The 20,063-nt window shown below is 60.9% G+C and overlaps 2 protein-coding genes across 2 annotated transcripts in view; one reads left to right on the top strand and one right to left on the bottom strand.

The window, feature by feature from the left end:
- NOL4L (nucleolar protein 4 like) overlaps positions 1-8,286 on the bottom strand; it is a gene marked incomplete at its 5' end in the record, with an annotated part of 61,514 nt that extends 53,228 nt beyond the window's left edge. The window contains one exon of the mRNA XM_082007102.1: positions 7,978-8,286. Within this exon, the coding sequence (XP_081863228.1) occupies positions 7,978-8,286 (309 nt within the window). The remainder of the gene's footprint in view (positions 1-7,977) is intronic.
- Positions 1-20,063, top strand: part of MAPRE1 (microtubule associated protein RP/EB family member 1) — a gene marked incomplete at its 3' end in the record, with an annotated part of 218,294 nt that overhangs the window by 144,477 nt on the left and 53,754 nt on the right. The gene's annotated exons all lie outside the window — the stretch shown is intronic.

Here is a 20,063-nt window from a genome sequence, read left to right as displayed (position 1 = left end):
ACCGGAGAGGTGAAGGCTCCGCTGGGGGCCGATGGGATGGTTAATTAGGAGGACGAAGCGGATTCGTGAAAATGTCTATGAAACAGTGCGTGGCAAGGGAGAAACGCTCACCAGAGAGAAGCTGCTTTTGGTCAGGAGGAGGAAACGCGAGGGTGAAACAGCAGAACCGAGCACCGAGAGAGAAAATAGCAACGCAAATGTCCGTGAGAGGGGCAGGGGATTCCCAAGCGCGGTGCAGAGGAGTTCAGGGAAGGACCCTCTGACATCTAATTTTTCTAGAAATACATGGGCCGTGTCCTCCCTCCTCCTCCTCCCCCCCGGTCCCCAGCCCTGTGACCAAGCGAGCCGGGGCCGCGCGGCGCAGGCTCTGGAGGTGGCTGGCAGGCGGCCGCCGCAGCCAGCCAATCGGCGCTCCCCTCGCCGCGCAGAGAAGGGCACGAGGAAAGCAATTATACCGAAGCTTTGATTAGGACTCACAGATGACTGCTTGTGTTAGAAATGCCTGAGCTTCTTTAAGCGTCTTGGCGGTGGCTGGAGCCGGCCTGATCCCCCGTCCCCTCCTCGGCGCGTTGCTGCCGCAGCAGGAGCGTGACGGATGCTCTCTGTCCCGCACGCGGCTGCGAGAGCTCGGAGGTAGGAACCAGTTGCTAAGAGACAGGACTGTACTTTCCAGCCCACATCCAGACCTTTGTCACCAGCTCAAGGGCTTTCCGCGGGATCAGAACGCCCGACGCAGGTGAGCGGGAGCAGGCAGGCCTCCTCCCGGCCCGGCAGGGAGCCCGGTGCCCGCTCGGGGAGCCGCGCGCCCGGCATCCGAACCGGAGATGGGAAAGACCAACCCGAACGCATCCCCAGGGGACCGGCTCCCGTGGGCTGGCTGCTCGTCCCAGTGCTGTCAGACTGCAAACTGGAACAGCCCGGCGGGACCTGGGCACCAGCGCGGATGGGACTCGCAGCGCCGAAACCCAGAAGGTTTTGGTTGTCTCGGCAGCGTGGATGGGGGGATGACTCAGGCTTTGCTCTGAGATCACTCCTTCAAATGCAAGCCGAGCGCGCAGTCCTCAACTTTGCTCTTGGTTTTTTTTGGGGTGGTGGCTCAGCGGGTCTGAACTCACTCTTAGCCCAGAGACTCCCATGACAGAGACCCGTCACCATGCCTGGCAGCCAGAAAGCCCAAACGCTGAGCCACAGAGACTGAGTTACCCCGTCCTCCCCAGAACAACCCCCTCCCTCTCGGCGAGGAACGGCTCTACCTGAGCCGCTAGCGTGGCCTCTGCGCGCTGGGAGGGAAGCGCGTCCCTCTGGGCTGCCGAGCCGAAGCAGAGCAAGGAAACGTTCACGCAGCGTCGCGGTTTCCCGGCTGCCGTTCCGCAGAAGGCCCTGTACCGTGCTGGTAAGACACAACCAGCCTCCGCTTAACTTTCCGTGGCCGCTGCCTTCATCTCAGACGCAGAAGGAAGCCGTCACGCCAAACCTCTGCTCTTGCAGTCCGCTCCCATAGACACGCCACGCGGGCTGCAGCTATTTCTCCTCAAATGGATTGTTACTCTTTGGCACCAGCCATGAAACTGGAAGTCAGCAGCATTCCAACAAAGACGACGATTTTGGCCAACAGGCACCTGCCCTCACTTACAATCAGCTAATTAAACCAGACACCGAAGCTCGGTGGTGGCTTTGGCCCATCTTGATGCAATTCTTCAGAGGTGGGCACAGCTAATATGAGATCGGGGGAAGGTAATTGCTAATTTGCACTAAAGAGAGCGATAGGAATATGCATTCCTCCGTCACGCAATGCAGACAAGGTTTTGTGAAGCCGCAGCCTCGTGTGGGCCGGGTGAATGGACACCCCACCGACGCTCCTCCACGCCTCCGTGGTTTCCCTGCCATTTGCTCGTGCGCAGCGCAAGTTCATAGGCTGCTCGTATCGGGCCTGACAGCAAAACCAAAACTGAAGAAAAGCTATTAGCAGGAGATTATTGCTGAGAACAGTTCGGACAAAGAGATGCTTGAGAAAGTTCTCCCTGAGAGGAGCGTGGCCACCTCTCCGCGGCTCTGCCGCTGTCCTTAGTCAGCGACCGAATTCCGCTGCCTGCTCGTGGTCAGAGCAAGCCCCTCTGAGTCACGGCCCGCAAGGAGCGCCGAGAACAGCCCACGTATCGCTCTTACCGACAGTCCTCCCCGCTCCTCCTTCACTCGGGGCCCGAGCGCTCGGACCCCTCTTCCTTTGCATGGGTGGGACGTAAGCCGAGGGGTCAAACAGCGGCACCCCATCAGACCTGGATTTCTTTGCTTTCCATTTTAGCTTCACTTAACAAGGCCTTGCAGAGCTGTGCTTTGTTCGTTTGCTTTTTGACCTTCTTCAGAGCAATACCCACCAGGAACCACAAACCTGAAGCAATTGTGGGGCGAAGGAGATAACTTTTTGGACGAAAGTTATCTGAAAAATGCTGTTCCACTCAGACCAGCAGTGCCGTCGACGTTTGTGGAATCGCATAGGACGTGCAGCGTAGATGGCAGAGAGATTATTCTGTTAGAAACCGTTCAGTCAGACATGTATCAGGGGACTGGGTCCCGGAGGAGCGGTGGGACGGGGGACCTTTGCCGATGCGACTCCAGGTCTCGCGAGCGCCGGTGACCAAAGCCAGTCCCCGAGGCTGAGGCTGGCCGGGGACGGTGGTATCTCCCGCTGGAGCTGCGCCACACGTGCCGTACCGCAGTACTAACGACCACGGCGGGGCTGCCTTATAATCAGGCTTGTAGGCTTGGCAGAGAAAAAGCAAGGACTGAATTAGATGCTGGTTTCCCCCCCTTATCCCTAGAGGTGGCTTCAGCCGGCTGTCCCGGAGGGGTGGGAGAGGGCAGGAGCTGGAAATGGGCTCTGCTGCCGGCTCGGCAAGGAACTTCATTCTGCCAGTCTGCGTAACTGCAGATCGTCACAGCTCTTTAAATTCACCTTGCAAAGGTACTGGAGGCTTTTGCTGCTGCCTGGTGAGCTTAAGCCAGCTCTCAGGCCCAGGGGACAGGGTATCACTGCTGTGACTCTTACCACGAGCAGCTTCAGAAGTGAAAACCACGACTGACGTTGTGCAAACCTGGAGCTGCATCTGGAAGGGATGTTGATGTAGATTTTCTCTAGACTGGGTTGGATGGGACCACGCACCCGGGCCAGCATCGTGCCAGTCTCCTAAGTGCTCATTTAAATGTAAACCTGCCATCGGTTCAGCTCCTTGGAAAAGGCAGCGCCACTCTGCGCGCGCAGGACAAGGCTACTTCATAGCAGGTGAGGCCCTGGATGCTCTAAGGAAGGCTGGGCTATAGAAGTAATAGACAATTTCTCAGCTAATACCCTTAGGCCCATTTGCCTTGTCTGAGGCTCTTCTGAATGGTCTTGATTTATTTATATTTTTTTTTATCACTTGAAGTCCACAGAAAGTCTAAGTGGTTATTCACATAGTGAAAACCTTCTGTTGACTAACGTTCATAGAGCTTATAGATATGCAGCTTTTTGGGGCACTGAATATGGGCATTGAAGGGTACTTGTACCGGGAAAAATGTAGCCTCTATTAGCTGTTGGAGCAGCATCTTTCCGACACGCCCGGCTTCTCAGCTCAAGCCTTCTGCCGCGGTGCTGTGCTGTCCCGGCGCCGCGGCTTTCGCATCACAACGCTCCCTGTCTCCGCAGCCAAAATGTATGTAGGGACAGGCTGTGTTGTGAGATTTATCCGGTGTCCCGTGTGACGCGTTTCCTGCTGCCGGTGAAAGGCCTCCATCCATTTTGCTTTTTGGTCTCACCAGTTCCCTTTCGCGCGCTCCCCGCGCTGCAGCACCTTTGCTGGGCTGGGTGTCACCCGGCACGACTGTGAAATAATTTTGCACATCTGGCTGCGGGGGAGCCAGCACAGGCGAACTGTACTCGTGCAACAACAGCAACCCACCCGCGCAAACGGCCTCAGCCCTTCAGTAACGTCTGCAGGAGGCCCAGAACCTCGTGTCAGCTCCGCAGGGGACCGGGAGAGAGCAGGAAAGCGAGAGCAGACGTGGGCAGCGCTGCGGAGCCTACCCCGTCCCCGAGCGGCCGCTCTGAGGCCGGGCCTCCCCTGCCTCGTCCCGCAGTCCTCCCGCCTGCATCGCCGGCGGCCAGGATGGATCTGTCCTGCCAGGCTGGCCGCCGCTCCGGAGCTGGGACAAGCTCCCACCACGCACGGCGAAGTACAGCATCGATCCAGAGAGCGAGCGTAACCGCTCCCGTAGCTGACGCCCGGACCGAAGTCGGAGGCTAACCCTCCCCTGCACACCCCGCTGCCACAGCCACATCTGTCTGCACCGCCGGTCGCCACCAAAGCGCTGTCCGTTTCCCTGCGCCGAGTCTCCATCTCGCTCTACGTTTGTATGAGAAAGGCTGTCTAAATGATGCTAAACGCTTAGGACAAGAGGGACGCGAGGTTATAATGAACAGCATCTTAGCACCTTGTCACGAACGAATTCTCCCACAGTTCTTAGCAGATCTGGAGAGAAGGGAGAGCGCGGCGCATCCAGTACCGGGGTTCGGTCCAGTCCACAGAGAGCCAGGCGTTTTACACCTTCGCGCGCCTCAGGCACACGAAAGAACGGCAGATCTGGGCACTTTGGGCTGTATCCATTGTCTGTGCTGCAGTAGCACACAAAGATACCCTGCTCCTCCTCAGTACAGCCTAAACACGTTTTTTTCCAACTCCCTGACCGGAAGGATGCAGCATCCAGCCCGCACGTGAATGGGGCTGTCAGACAACAACGTCCTACACCGCTAAACCTCCTGTGTTTATCTGCGTAGGGTTTTTTTTAATTGCATGTGCTAAACGTCCAGCATCTTTGGGACATTCATCTGGGAAAAAGAAATCTGAACAGTCGCTGTGCCAGACATCCGTCCGCACTGCTGTTCCTATTCCCAGTGCATTCTTTGAGAAGACCACCATCTGCTCTGGCCACCACCTAAGGCAGATGCCCCCTTCTCAGTGCACAGTCCCAGCTCTCAAGCCACCCAAATCTGATTAGGCCTGTTCTGATGAGAGGCCTGGAGGAGGGCAAGGGAAAGTTACTCAGGAGAGAAAATAATAACCACATGTTAATTATGTTTTCGCCACAGATGCGCAGAAAATACACAAACCAGCTCAGGAGGCATAAACCAAAAGGAACAGCTCTACCGGCTTGCTGCTGGGGGGTTATTATTTTTTGGGGTTGGGATTATTATTTTTTTTTCCCCAGAGGAAGAGTGGCCCCAGCCCTGCCAGGGGAAGGAAGGATCTGATCCCCGCTGCTGCCCTCTACGCACTCTTTACCACCTCTCTCTAGCTCTCACTGCCGGTACCTCGGATTTCCTGTAGCGACCTGCAGAGACAGCAGAGTGGCGCGTACCCCCTGCCGCGGCACCCGGGCTGCCCGTGCTTTGCCGTGGGACAGTCCCGAGCACGGTGCTTCTCCGGCAGATGTGCTCAGAGGACGAGCAGACGGGACGAGCTGTATCGGGTTGCTGAGGAGCACAGCCAGGAGAAAGCAACCGAAACGCCGCTCCAGAAGTGTTTGGGAAAAGCAGCTGAACAGGCATTAAACCGGAATACGCGCTTTACTGTCGAGCAAAAGGCTCGTATCGGCTTCGTGAATTATTTGACTGCATGCATGAGAGAAATTAAATACACCCACAAACCCAGCCCAAACCACCGAGGATGAGGAGAGCACTGAATTATCAGCAGCTGAAGAAAATCCCTGTCAAGTTATCTCTAAATTTGAGCGCCACTTCAGGCAAAAGCAAAATGCAGCAACTGCGCTCATCTGAAACGGTCCATGGGGCTCTGGGCAGAGAGGGGGATGGTGGGGCCGGGCAGGGCCGGGACAGAGGGGCCGGGAGGCAACAACTTCTGCAGACCCAGCGCCGGAGGATTTTGGGGAGCGCGAAGACCGGTGTTCCCTACAGCCAGTGGCTCTGTAGAGCGCTCCCAGCCCTGATGTCCGCACTGCTGGCGCTGGGAAATCCGCGGTATTGCCCCTCGGAAAATTCAGTTGTCCCCCGAGGGCATGCCTGCTTTTTGTTTGTTGGTTTACGGGCCCTGGGTGTATCTCCTATCTGTAGCCTGCAGGGACTCTGCCGCGGAAGATGTGGGGGCCTAGACACGCTCCTTGCTGAAACTTCATCTGTGCAGAAGCCCTTTGGGAATACGCGGGCTTGCGCCAGCCTCGTTGAGCTGCTGACCCTAGGGACTCCCTCACGGACAAAGGGGAGGGGGCGTCTAGCTAGCAGCAGGGTCGAGGGAGTCTGGCTCGGCCTCTCTGGGGTACCATGACTCTGCAGCATTTGGAAGATGTGGGATAGAGTCGCCGGTTGGATGGAGAGGACCCGGGGGAAGTGCTGTATCTGCGGGAGGGGGGACCGCTCCTAACCCGCCCTCCGCAGGGGCGCGGGGGGGGGCGGGAGAGGAGGGCTGCAAAGAGGTCTCAAAAAAAATTGCAAAGAATTTTTTTGGGGCATGGCATGGGGGAGGGGGGCTGCAGGGGGAGAAAGAAAGGCGCCTCTGAGCACCACGAAGGGAAAGGGAGAAATAATGACCCTTCCCCCTCCCCCCAATAATAAGGCAGACCAGATGGGAGGTAAATAGTGCGTTTAGAAGCATTTGCCACAGATGGGCTGCCCTCAATGGAAGCATCCTCCAGCCACATCAATGCTGGAGTCTGTGTGTGCACAGAAAACACTGCACCCTTCAGAGCAGCGGCAGCAGCAGCAGCGGGGAGAGGAGGGGAGGGACGGGGGAAAAAAAAAAAAAACCCTCCCGGAGCCCTCCGGTGCCCGCCGGCCCGGCGCAGGCCCCCGCGGGGCCGGGCAGCGCCGCCGCGCCGGGCGCACCCCTGCGCGCAGGGCCGGGGGCCGCGAAAGTTGCGCGTTTCCCTCCGCGCCGGGGAGCGGGGCGCGCTCGGGACGGGAACAATGGGGCGGCGGGGCAGCCCGGGGCGGCGGCGGGGCGGGGAGGCAGGCAGCAGGCAGGCAGCAGGCAGCAGGCAGGGAGGGAGGGCGGGAGGGAGGCGGCCGGTGCGCCCCGCGCCGCCGGCCCGGCGGGGCGCCGAACAATGAGGCTCCGGCGGGGGAGTTTCCCGGGACGGCGGCCCGCGGGCGGGCGCGGGGGTGGGGGGGGCTGCCCTAATCCGGGCTCCGCCGCTGCCCGCACCCCTCCGGGCACCGGCTGCAGCGGCCGCGCCGGGGCGGGCAGCGCCGCGGGACGCTGGGGCCGGGCTCGCCGCAGCGGCCCGGGCTCCCTCCGCTCCGCTCCGCTCGGCGCGGCGGCCGGGCGGGCAGGGCGCGGCGGCGGCGGCGGCGGGGGGGCCGGCGCCCCCTCCCCGCCGCTCTCTGCCCTTGACTGCGGACCCGTCCCCGGCCGTGGGGCGGATGGGAAATGCCGGGCGAACGTGATCGGACGGGGCGGGGGGGCGGCGGGGCCCGCACCGGGCGGCGGCGCGGTCCCCCCCCCCGCGCGGGGGCAGGTGCACGGCGGCGGGCGCGGGCCACCGCCGCTCCCCCCCACCCCCGCCCCGGGGACGGCGGCCGCACCGGATGGGACGGGGACGGGGCGGGGGGGTGGGGGGGCGGCGGAAGGTGCGAGGCTCCGGGCGGGCGCCTCTCCCCATCCGCATCCCGGGCGGGTCGGGGCGGCGGGGCCGCGGCGGCTGCCCCGGGAGCGGCGGGGGCTGCGGGAGCGGCCGGGCCCCGCGTCGCGCCCCGCATGGGGCATGCGCGCTCCCGGCGGCCGGCGGCGCGGCGGGGCTGGGCCGCCCGGTGCTGACGGGACAGGGCCGGCGCGGCGGTGGCGGTGGCGGGGACAGGGGCCCCGAGGGTGCCCGCCCCCGCCCCGGGCAACCCCCCCCCCTCCCCGCCCGCACCCCCGGGGAGGACAGACAGACACGGACAGGCAGGCAGACAGACAGACACAGAGCCCCCGGGGCACGGAGCGCACTAACCGTTCCCGTTTTCACCGGCACATATACCACCACTTGACCCATCTTCGTCGCCTCCCTGGTGCCGTTTCCCAGGCGGAAGCCCTTGGACCGGACCCAGAACTGGAACTTGCCTTTCTCCCCCCCGCCGGAGCCGCCGCCGGAGCCGGATCCCCCCTGCAGCACCTCGGCGATGCGCTGGTACTTGCTCCGGGTCACCGTCTTGGTTTTGGCCGAGTCCCCGTAGGTGCGCAGGCACCAGTCCCGGAACTGCCGCCCCAGCTCGCTGTCCCCGGGGCGGCTCCCCCGCAGCAGCAGCGGCGGCTTCGGCATCGCCCGGCCGGCGGCGGCGGCGGCAGCGGCGGCGGCGGCGGCGGCGCCCGGCCCCGCGCCCTGTCCCGGAGCGGGCGGAGGGGCAGCCGGGGCGGCGCGGCCCGGGACGGGCTGCGGGGGCGACGGCCGGGATGGAGCGGGAAGGAAGGGGAGGTGGAAGAAGGGGGGTAGCGGCGGCGGGGAGGGGGCGGGGGGGGGGCGCCGGGGCTCGGACAGCGACCCGGCGAGCCGGGCGGAGGGAGGCACCGGCGGCGCCAGCAGCAGCAGCAGCCGCTCCTGTCACAGGATCACAGGCGGCTCCGGCTCGTCCCCCTCCCTCCCTCCGCCCGCCCGCCCGCCCGTCCCTGCCTCCTCCGCCCCCCTCCGCCCGCCTCCTCCTCTCAGCGGGATCCCACCTGTTAGAGCGGCCACCGCCGCCGCCGCCGGGCCCCCCTCCCCCGGCCCGGCCCGCCGCCGCCCCCCGCTCCCCCGCCGGTGGGATGCGCCCCCCCCCCCGGTTCGGCCGCCCCCCCCCCCGCACTCCCCGCTCCACCGGCCTGTTCGAACAGGCCGGTGGAGCGGGGAGTGCGGGGGGGGGGGCGGCCGAACCGGGAGGGGGGGGCGCGGGTCCAGGTGCCGGTCCCAGACAAAGGCCGGAGGGGCGCGGGCGCACGTGCACGGCGGGACGGGCCGGCGGGGGCGGAGGCGGGCACCTGCCGAGCCGCCGCAGAACCGGGGAGGAGCCGAAGGGGCAGCGGGAGTGGCGGGGTCCGCCGGAACGGTTTAGAACGACCGGGACCACAGGCCGGGATCACCCCGCGGTAGCCTCGGTCGGGTTTGCCCGTAACGGTTGGAGCTCGTCCCACCGGGTCTGGGGAGCCTCCCGGGCCCGGCCTCGGGGGCAGCGGCGATCCTGCCAGCCCCGGAGCGGGAGACAAAGGCCGGACCCCGGCCCCGGTCCCTCGCTCCGCTCCCCCCGCAGCCGCCCCCGCCCTCCGCGGGCAGGAGCCAGGAAAGCATCGTCCCGGCGGCGGGGGCTGTCCCGCGGCGTGACCGAGCCCCGCCGCTGCGGGGGGCGGGGGGGGCGGGCTCGGGCCGCGGTGCCGCTCCTCCGCCTACCGAGGGGTCTCTGGTGGTGGGCGGTCGCAGCCGGCCCGGGGCGAGGTGGGGCCGCCCGTCCCAGCTGGCAGCTGCGGCTCTGTGTCCCCCCGGCCGCCACACGCATGTGCCTGGTGGTGCCACGCATGTGCTCCCTGCCCATCAGTGCCACGTATGTGCTCCATGCCCACCCGGCAGTGCCACGCTGGTCTGTCCATCAAAGCCGCATGTGTGCTCCCGGCCTGTCCATCGGTCCCACGCATGTGGTCCCAGTCTGTCCATCAGTCCCACACATATGCCCCCTGTCCATCCATCCCACACGTGTGTTGCTGGTCTGTCTATCAATGCTATGCGTATGCTCCTGGTCTGTCCGTTGGTCTCACATGTGTGCTCCCGGTCTGTCCATCAATGCCATGCGTGTGCTCCCGGTCTGTCCATCGGTCCCATGCATGTGGTCCCAGTCTGCCCATTGGTCCCATGGATGTGCTCCCTGTCCATCAATGCCACATGTGTGCTCCCAGTCTGTTCATCAATGCCATGCATGTGGTCCCAGTCTGCCCATTGGTCCCATGCGTGTGGTCTCAGTGTGTCCATCGGTCCCACGCGTGTGCTCCTGGCTCACCCCGCAGTGCTCCGTGCCTGCCCCATGACAGCTGGGGGCATGGCAGTGGTGCGTTCCAAGGGCTGCCTGCATTGTTGGCAGTGGTAGGGCCAGCGTGAGGTCGTAGATGTAGGAGCCGGGAGCCTGTGGGAACCTAGAAGAGGAATTTGATGTGTCAGGGAGTTGTCTGAGGCCGGTGCTGGAGGTGCAGGGCGCGGTGGTGGCCGAGACAGCCAACGCACAGGCGGCCGTGGTGCCGCACGCCCGGGGCCGGAGGCAGGGGGGAAGGTGAGGGCACTTCACTGGCTGATGGGCTGGTTTCTTCACCGCCTCTCGCCCCGTGCCGGCCGCACTGTGCCTGTCCGAGAGATCCCCGAGGTGGGAATTGAATGCTGCAGGAGCTGAGCCATGGGTTAGCCATGCCAGAGGGGGTACGGTGAAAACAGTGGATGTCTGTGACACTGGAGCATTGAGATTTACTGTTGAGATACTCCGTTGTAAATCATGTTGACCCTTGCTACCCCAGTGAAACTCTGGACACCTCTCAAAAAATTCCCGGTGTCACCACCCGGTTTGCACTGGGCCCAACACGACGCTGATGGAGGAGGACTTGTGGAGCACACGAGGTCTTCCCTGGTTTGGATTTTCTACCCAAAGGCACATAATACAGGATGCCTACAGGAACTTGCTAGTGCACTGCAGTGTTTTTGCTGACCACTAAAAAGAAGATGGACATCCTTCCAAGCCTCAGTCAGCCATGGAAGCACAGCTTTCTCGGGGGACTGCTGCGAGGAGCGGCTGGGGGGATGGAAATGGCAGAAAAGAGAAGGATATTCTGCACAGTTGGGGCTCAGTGGGCAACTTTCTCGCAAACACTTTGCGGATGAAGTCAGGCTCAGCTCTTAGCCTGCTACCGCACGTGGGCATCCCGCCTGCGCAGCACGAAGCAGCGACCAGCTGAACTCGGTGTCCAGAAGCGGCTGGCACTGGGGTGGCCATAGGGGTGGGTGGGATTTCCGATGAGCACTCTGTGAGCAGGCTGCGTAGGAGGCATGGTGGCGGTCCAGGAGCGCCAGGGAAGCCCTCGGCGCTGGAGTCCAGCTGCTTTGGGGCAGATGTTGAATGAGGAAAAGAGTAAGAGGACACTTTGCTTCTGCTGAGGAGTTGCTCTAGCCAGGGGTGGTGCTGCCTTCTTCACCGTGCTCAGACCTCCTGGCTGAGATAATCACTGACTTCCCCACCTTGCAGTTCAACCACGCAGAAGCCAAGGGAAAAGAGAATGTCCTCTCGCACTGCTGAAGGCATGGACAGACGTCTTCTCCTACCACAGCTCACCCATCTGAAGCCGAGGCGGGAGACTGCACGTCCATTGAACCTGGATATTTTCACATGAACAGCACCAGTTTGAGTTTTATCACTGCCAAGTCACGATGACCATCAAACGTTGGCTCCATCACTGTGAAGCAGAGCGATACGCATTGTATTTTCCTTAGTGATTAACAGACACGAATGACATTTTGCAGAGTAAGATGTCGGCTGAGGGGCCTGAGTCTGTGCCGGAAAAGGGGAAGGAACTGGCAGGGGGGGCTCAGGGAGGAGTGGGGGCTCAGGGAGGAGTGAGGGGCTGCCTGTGGTAGTCGGTCGGTCACAGACTCCCCAGGTCTGCTCATAGACAGCAGTTTGTTTGGGTGGACACATAACTTGGCACAGGGTGAACTGGTTGCTCCAGCCACATGGTAGGCATGGCTGATGGAAGGGAAGGACTTTAGCAGTCTTCTCTCTGGCAGTGACTGTGCTCTGTAGAAAATTGCTGGAAACTGCAGTATTTCCAGTGAATGACCTTAGTCTGGTGTAGAGCACTCACAGGGCTCGAGGTCTTTGCTTCCTGGTCCTCTAGATGTGGTGAGCTATGTCCTGCTAAGCCTTTCCTTTGACTAGGTCTCTCCTGTCTTCCACCTGGTTTGGTTTGTTAATAGTCGCAGTTCAATGTCTTGCCTGCTCTTTGATGCAAGTAGCTGAATCTCTCTAGTGTTCCTGTCAGGAAGGTTTGGGGTCCACTTAGAAAGCAATAGAGAAGGTCAGTCTCTGGAGAGCATAGACAGGAGTGTCCCCGGTTTGGGAAGGCAAGGCCAGACAAACCAAGAACTGTTTTCCTCTGACGGAGGAGTTTGGGAAGACCACTCGCACAGGGACCGAGCGTTCAGGTCAATATTTTAGGTCCCAATCCAGCACGGATTCAACAAGGGTTGCACTTCATGACCAGTCTGATGATATGCCAGATCATAATGCATGATATCGAGGCCACTCTTGTCATTGAAGATGGGGAAAAAAACCACGGAAGTGTTTGGTGGCACTGGACCTTAAACTGTTGGTTCTGGATGACGGATACTGGGTGGTGTTCAGCACAGGGTGTCTGCTGCAGGCTTCTTTATAGATGAACACGTGATAACTCCAGGCCCACTGCTAGTTATACTATATAAATAAAAGTTGTTCTCAGTAACTTTCAACAAATAGAGACTAGACATTAATTTTCTTTGTAACATTTTTTCAGGTGGGGGTACCCCAGACCCTGGACTATTGTATTGGCTTGTGATTATGCTTTCACATAGGAAAGGAAAACCAAGGAAAGCGGGAACGAGCAATCATAATACCTAGAAAATGCTTAATTGGAAATATGAGGGCAGCTTAGTTGAGATGGGAGCTGAAGAGGGAAGGCTGCGGTGCCTCTGTAGCATGGTGAGTGTCTGGAGAAGGTACATGGCGTGTGCTTAGAGGTCCTTTCTCACGGTACAGGAAAAAGAGATGATCAACAAAAGTATGAGTCTTCCGGACTGATAAAACCAGATAATTTTTATCCATCTTATAGCTAACCAGTGGAATTTATCACCACAGAGAGTGTTCGTGCATGCAAAAGGACCGGGTGCCTCTTTGGATGAGAAACACCTGGGAAGGTACGGATTTAAGGAAGAGAAGGGGGAGATAAGCACTCATGCTTTGGAGGTAAGCCTAAGACTGACGGTCAGGAGTGAGAAAGATGCTTCCTTTGAGGTTATGTCCCTCCCCAGCTTTTTGCTGTAGCACCCGGGTCTTCCTTTGAAGTGTCCGATGCTTACCCGGGCCGGGGCAGCATGGCAGTCTGGAGGCACTGATTCAGCTCGGCCGTGCTCCCGCGTTCCCTGTGTTTCCCACGGCCGTCCCGTTCGGCAGCGCCGGCAGTCAGCCCTCGCCGGGCGCCCAGCACCACGGGCGCAGCGAGCCCTCAGCCTGCGCTCCCAGCCTCTGCTCCGGGCTGCTGCTCCTTCCGCAGGCGCCTGGCTCGTGCCTCGGCGGGGCAGGAGGGTGGGAGAGCTGGGTCTGGGCCGGGGAAGCGGGGACCCCCGCCAGCCGTGCGAGACCGTGCCAGGGACTCTCCGATCTGCCCTGGTAGCGGCTGCCTGCTGATGGGGGGTGGCGGTGGTGGACGCTTCCCAGCCCTCACCCCAGACACCCTCGGCGTTACATTTACAGCTTACACGGGAAGTGATAACTGGAAAGTACCCTTCTCCTCGAAGCTGTTTTAAATGCAATTTTAAACACCAAATACAGTGTTCGAAGCCGCGTACGGCAGGCCGGCAGCAAGTGCCCCACAGATCCCAGCTGGAGAAAGTGCCGTGCCAGCGGGTGCTCGGCAGCGTCCCCAGCTACGCTGGTTTTGTTGGTTGGATCCGCAGCCTGAGTAGGACCCAAACTGGAACCGTTTACCAAATACCCTGAGTGCTGCTGGGCGGGATAAAAGAGGCAGGCGGGGGCGGCGGGGGGAACCGAACCCCTCGGTGGACGCAGCCTGGTACCGAGCAGCGCAAAGTGAGCCCAGGAGTCAATAACCATCACTTCTGCTGGCAGCTGGGAGTGCTTTCTTGGGAAAGGACACGGAAGCGTTGAGGTACTCATGGGATCGCTACGGATGAGTGTTTGGCTCTCGTAACTTCAGTCATCCAAAGGCTGGACAGCCAGCGTTACCTGCGTCTCGACCGCCTCGCTAGTCGATGTGCGACGATGAGCACCTTCAGAAGCCGTTCACCTCGGCGCTTTAAACGCGTATCGTGAGACGAGTTGCTCGCTGGAGCTGCCTTATTCTTTCCATCCAACACAAAGGGAGCCCGCGTGTCTCACGGTCTGCGTCAGACTTTCACCCACCCGTGGGAGATCCACCAACGGGATGCAGTGAAGAAAGAGGGGAACAATCCCAAGTAGTCTCAGGAGAGTCATTTCGAGAGAGGTACAGAGAAGTATAACGGCTCGGGTGAAGCTCCGGACTGCTGTCTGGTTCTGGTTGGCCATATTGGGAGAATTTAGCCTGAAACTAGTGCAGAGAGCGTTTGCTGGGTTGCTCAGGAGGAGGGAGAGTGTCTTGCAGAGGTGACTGGGCCACTGATCTCAGCGAAACAAACGCTGAGAGAAGACACATTTATGGACAGTCAAGAGACAGACGTCAGGGAGGGACACGGACTAAACCTCAGCACCACCTTGGCACAAGAATCAGTAGGAATAAATGGACTATGTATAAACCCACGCTTGAAACGAGGAGACGCTGACCAAGCATCGGAGCTGTCAGTCTCCACAGGAGCGATCTCAGAAGAGAATTGGGGAGAGAACCTGGCCGCTGCGGAAACGGAGCTTGGTGGGGTTAGGAATGACACGGCTCAGCATGGTGCCTCTCGCAGCGGGGCTCTGGGCACCGCCTGACGTCCCTTCGGTGTCTCTGTCCCCGAAGTGAGAAATCAGTTTTAATTTTCCTGTAGTTTTTGCTAACTCTGAACCTAAACAACGAGATTTTTCCGAGTGAATTATTCTTGACTTTAATCAAAACCTAATTTAGATCCAGGTCAGATAATAAGTCAAAGCAGCTAAGGGTAGTCAGCAAAGAGCGTGAATTCCTTCTGGAGCCTATTGGATTTCTGTCCATGTCACAGCACCAAAGCATTATTTGCTGTGGCTTTCGCTGGGGAGAGGCCTGGGACCAGCACGAGTGGAGGAGCTGGAGTTACAAATTGGATGGCGATTTGTGGAAATAATAGACATTTTTCCCACCTTCTTATTCTGTCTCCAGGGTGGCCTCAGAGGGCTGGGAATCAAACCACGTGGACGCTCGGTTGATGTGCTTGGGGGGAAAGCGCAGGAGTGCAGTAGCCTGGGCGCTGCGGCGAGGACCGAAATACCCACCAGCTGCCAGGGCTGTGTGGGAGCTGGGACGGGAACAGCCAGGGAGCTGCAGATCAGGACTGAGCTACATTTCCAGAGCTGCGTGGGGAAGTCTGATGGCACCTGCCCACATCCTCTGTGACTGCACATGATGCCACATCTCCCTCGGTTTCAAGATCAGCGAATTTACCCTTCTCTGCTTTTTTTTTTTTTTTTCAGGAGAAAGAAGAAAAAACCCACCGGGGAGACCACAGATTTCCAGGATAGGCTGTGTGGACGCGGTACGAGCTGTCGCCAGGCAAGCCTTGAGGAGATGGGATGCCCTCTGCAAGCCGGAGTTCTCATTGTCTGTGTGGCAGAGGAGAAGGCGGCAAGTAATAGGAACCAAAAATAGTCTTACAGTTTGGGAAGTGAAACTGTGTTCCTGTGACCTCTCACACTTGTGCTTCTGAGCAGGGCAGTGGGCTATCTTGCTCCGCCGGCCGAGAAGAAGGTTCTCCATTTGTGAGGTGCAATCGTCCCTCCAGGCACATCTGCGGGGGCTGTCCTCCCCCGGTCCCATCGTCCTCCTTTGAAATCCTCGCCGCGGATGTACTCCAGCAGCATATGCAGCTGCAGACGTCGGATGGGACTTTCCCCTGAGCCCGTTTACGCTGCTCTGAGGTCGGGGATTGCTCTGGGCTCTGGGGAATCCCTGCTGCCTCTGCAGGACCTCTGGGCACGGCTGGCATGGGAGGGGAGAGGCGAGACCTGGCCGGCTGGGCAGCTCCCATCCTTTCAGAAGCGAACTGCGAGGTGGGCACCTGGTCTTCAGCTTAAAACATTTAAATGCCAGTGCTAAAAGGAATCGCTGGCTGGTGGGGAAGGGAGGAGGCAGCAGAGACCTTGTGCCTGGGGAGGGCTGCCTGCTCATCGGGGCCCCCGGGAGAAGCTGGGCTTAAATTTTCAGTGTGCCTGGTGGGCATGAGGGCCCTTGGGATGGTATTTCTGTGTGGGATTTAATGGACTCGGGCTGAAGCCTGGAAACGTGTGCAGCAGTGGGATAACGAAACGCCGGCCATTCTTCTGTCTGGCTGCATCCCACCTCTGAATGCTTTAACCGCTGTGACACAGCTGGTAACTTAGCACTGGATGCTCGTCCACGTGGCTCATCTGTCCCCTTCCCTGCCCGGCTGGGTGCCCAGCGTGGTCTCTGCTGTGGCCGCTGTGCGGGTGCTGACCACAGAGAGCGTGCTGCTCGTGCCTGTCCCTGAACAGGTTCCCCGGTGCCGAACGTCTCCAAAGGCTCGTTACCACCAGGCCTGGAGAGCCTCGCCTGCAGCATCGCCCCTGAGAGACGCTGAGCACGAGCAGGGCTCGTTACCCGTAATGGGACGGGAGGCACTGGGGTGGCCGGCAGAGCCAGGCCGCCAGCCTGCAGGATGCTGCTGCTCTCATCCAACTTCTTGCGTCGGACAGCAGCTGGGCGAGCACCGGGGCGATTCCTGCTGATTTTGTGTGGGTTGCGTGCGGTTGGGTTTTTGCCGCATTTCCTGGCATCTCAGGGATGTTGAAGGCTGGCCTGGTCCCAGAATAAAGCCGATTTTGTGTCATCCCGGGGCTGAAGGGGTTAATTTTTGTGCTTCTCTCCCCAGCTCGCTGTGGACTCTGGCTGGGACAGAACATCTGTCTGTTGCTATGGCTGCCGTACACTTGAAGGGGATGACTGGATAATTATTGCAAACATCCATCCTGCCTGATGTGCCCCGGACCCTCCCTGCCCGAACGCCGGGGGAGCGGCCGCCGTTGGGGCGCAACTTCAGTCGCAGGGATCCTTCCTCGGGATGGCGAGCTGGCAACACCTCTTCATTTGCATAATTAATGAGGCCGAGGCTGCAGGGCTCCTGGGAAATCCGACGCAGAGCAGCGATGAAATGGCACGGAGGGCTCCAGCCCTCGTTAGAGCTCTGCTCGCTGATAACACTCGCTTCGGAGCTACAGGGGAGTTTTCTCCCATTTTCACCAATTTACCACCCGCTGCTCTCTGAACAGACTGCCCTGGGCCGATCCTGCCCTGGGCCGATCCTGCCCTGCCTCCTGCCGGGAGCAGGCCCCGGGCCTGCCTGCCGGCGAGCAGGACCCGGCCAGCACGGCGTTGGGGCGTACGCGTCCCCTGGTGCAAACCCCGTCGCCTTCGGGCGCGTCCGCACCGGCCAGGGGCCTCGCGAGCTGCGCGGTCCTGGGTCGTGGCGTGGACCCGGGGCTTCCCCGGCCTCTCCCCACTGGGTAGGCTGCTGCCTTCAGCTGCGGCTGCTGCCTGCAGCGCTGCCTGGGCTCCCTGCCTGTGCTGCCGCTGCCTGCAGCTCGGTGACTTGCTGGATCACGCCGTGCACGCTGCTCGCCCCTGCAGCGCCCGGGCACCGGCCCGTGTGTGCAGCCGCGGTGCCAGCACCTCGAGCGGCCGCAACGCCCCCGGTACGGGCACCGCTGGGGACGGGTGGGCAGTTGCTCTGCCGGGTGATCCCCCTCGATGGCCCCCGGTGCACGAGCTGCCTGGCAGGACCCCGGGGCCCCTGGCCTCACCTTGCAGCCGCGGGCGCTTTCCCAGCGGTGCCCATCTCCAGGGACACGACGTGCCCTAACCCGGTACCTCCCGGCAGCTCCTTCCTCTGCTCCTGGGAGTCAGCCTGTGCTCCCCACGCCTGCCTGCAGCACCCGCATCCCCTTTGTTCCTGGTGTTGCTGCTCTTCCTTTGCCTACTGGCATTTAACCCTGCCCTGGATCTAACCCTGGGGGTGTTCAAAAATCCAGATCCGGCCCCGCGTCCCAAGGATTGTCCTTGCTTCAGCCAATTCCCACCTCTGAATTAATAGGGCAAAAAATAACGTGGAAGTTCCCCTTCTAACCAGACACTGATGTACTCCACTTAACTATGAACTTCAATGCATCCATTGTACGTTTTTTTCTGTTTATCAGCACGTGGTGGGGTAGAAAGTCCGGGCGGAGCTGGGACCACGATGAGCACAGACCTCTGCGACCGCTGGCCAACAAACAGCATCGCAGCCGGGACCCTCCGCCGGGGCCGTGTTCCCCCCCAGAAGTCTAGGTAGGCTTTGCAGGGCAAGGCTGCCCCTTGCTCTTCCCGTTATCTGTAACACTGGCAATAAATAATAACACAGGACGTTTTCGTACAGCGCTTTGCATCCGCGGAGCACCCCGCAAGCACGAGTCAGCGCGGAGCACTTGCAGGGGACGAGTGCCTTGCTGGAGGCCGGTGGCAGGTAGGGACCGGGGCCAGGTCGGTGGGACCCTCCATCAGGCAGAGCTGCCTCTTTAAACGAGGAAGGAGGATGGCAGGGAGAGAGCTGTGGGCTGCTCCAGGTCCTGTTTGATCCTTATCATCCCTACATTTTTGCGTATGATTCAATAAACTCCTTTGCTTGCACAACTTACTAGACTCTCATCGGCATGACTCAGGTGCAAACGATCGCTCACATCAGCAAGCGATAGAGTTCAGCCCCATGGCTACCAAACCTTCAAGGGATCCTAATTTGGACTCGGTTGTCTCGGAGGGCAGAGCCAAGCGCTTCCCTCTTTGAGGCCCTTGCAGAGGGACTGGGGCAAGCGCGGCTGGCAGGGCGGGTACGTGCCCCGCTGCCTGGGCCAAGGGGGCTCCCAGGCACGGCCGAGGCTGGCATCCGCTTGCTAAACCCGCGAAGGTCTCTCAGAGCCCCTCTTCCCCCAGGAGCTCACCACATCCAGCCCCGAGGAAGCTCTGGGACGTGCGGTGCCAGGTCGGGCCCCAGCCGCAGGCAGCCAGGGCGGGCCGGCTGCTCGAACGCAGGTCTGCTCCAGGGAGCTGGCTGCCGGGGAACGGCAGGAGCTCAGCACCCCTGAAAGCCCAGCCCGCAGGATGCCTGGCTCTGCTCGGAGGCAGCGCACTCCTAGGTGCCTGTGCTTGGGGGCGGCTTCCCTGAAAACACACGGGCATCTGTGAGCTGCAGCTCCTTGGGATCGGGTCTAGGCGCGAGGATCGCTGCGGCAGGTGGAATGGCGATGCCACTTTCTGCTCACGGGAGAGCCCTGGATCCGTGGTGTCTGGAGCTGTGGGGAAGCTTCTCCTCCGGCTCCAGGGCCGCAGGGGCTCTAGGGGACAAGCTGTCGGCGGCTTCTGCTCCTATTTGTAATTCTGGGGAAAGGGTAGGAGGACGGGCACTGTCCTGTGGGAGGTGCAGGGGAGTCCCGACAGTGCTCCAGCGCCAGCCCAGCGGTGACGCCTGTGTCCCCAGCCCTTATGGGAAGAAGGGCTCTTGGGGACACCTTTGGTTTCCGTGCTCCCCAAGACTGCAGGCAGGGAGGAGGAGAAATGAGTCACTGCAGAGCCATGGCTGAAATGCAGAGCTGTGCCTGGCAGCCTGGGGAGCAGGGCAGTGGCTGCGGGAGGAGAGGAGCGGGTGCAGTGCTCCCCCCAGGTCAGTCCTGGCCTGGAGCTCGAGATGGGGACTGGCGTGGGGATGGAGGCTTGCCATCTCCCCTACCTCCTGGGCTTGGCCCCGTTTCCAACGTGTCTTGGCACCATATGGTGCTTGCTTTATTTGTTCTGCTGCGACTTGGGAAGGAGGGCAGTGTTTCATTGTCTGGCAGAGGAGGTGGGACGCAGGCACAGGAACATGCCCGTGTCCCGTGGGATCGCCGCCTGAGCCAGGCGCTCTGCAGCTCGCCCGCGTTGCAGGTCAGTGTCCTCATCCCTGCGCAGGCCTTTTCTCCAGAGGGGCTTCCTCGGAGAGTCGCTGCCGGAGATTCACCCGCCCACGTGGCTCCCGAGCTGGGCCAGCACCGCATGTGCGGGAGCATCCCGGTGTGGAGCATGACCGACCCGCAACGGGACGCTGCCTGGTAGGAGGGAAACGTGTCAGCGCTGCTACTGACTCACCAGAGC

This window comes from Phaethon aethereus, assembly GCF_964289735.1.
Source record: "Phaethon aethereus genome assembly, chromosome: 16".
Classification (NCBI taxonomy): domain Eukaryota; kingdom Metazoa; phylum Chordata; class Aves; order Phaethontiformes; family Phaethontidae; genus Phaethon; species Phaethon aethereus.
Note: the sequence above shows the minus strand (reverse complement) of the source record. Positions and strands in the feature narration are given on the sequence as shown.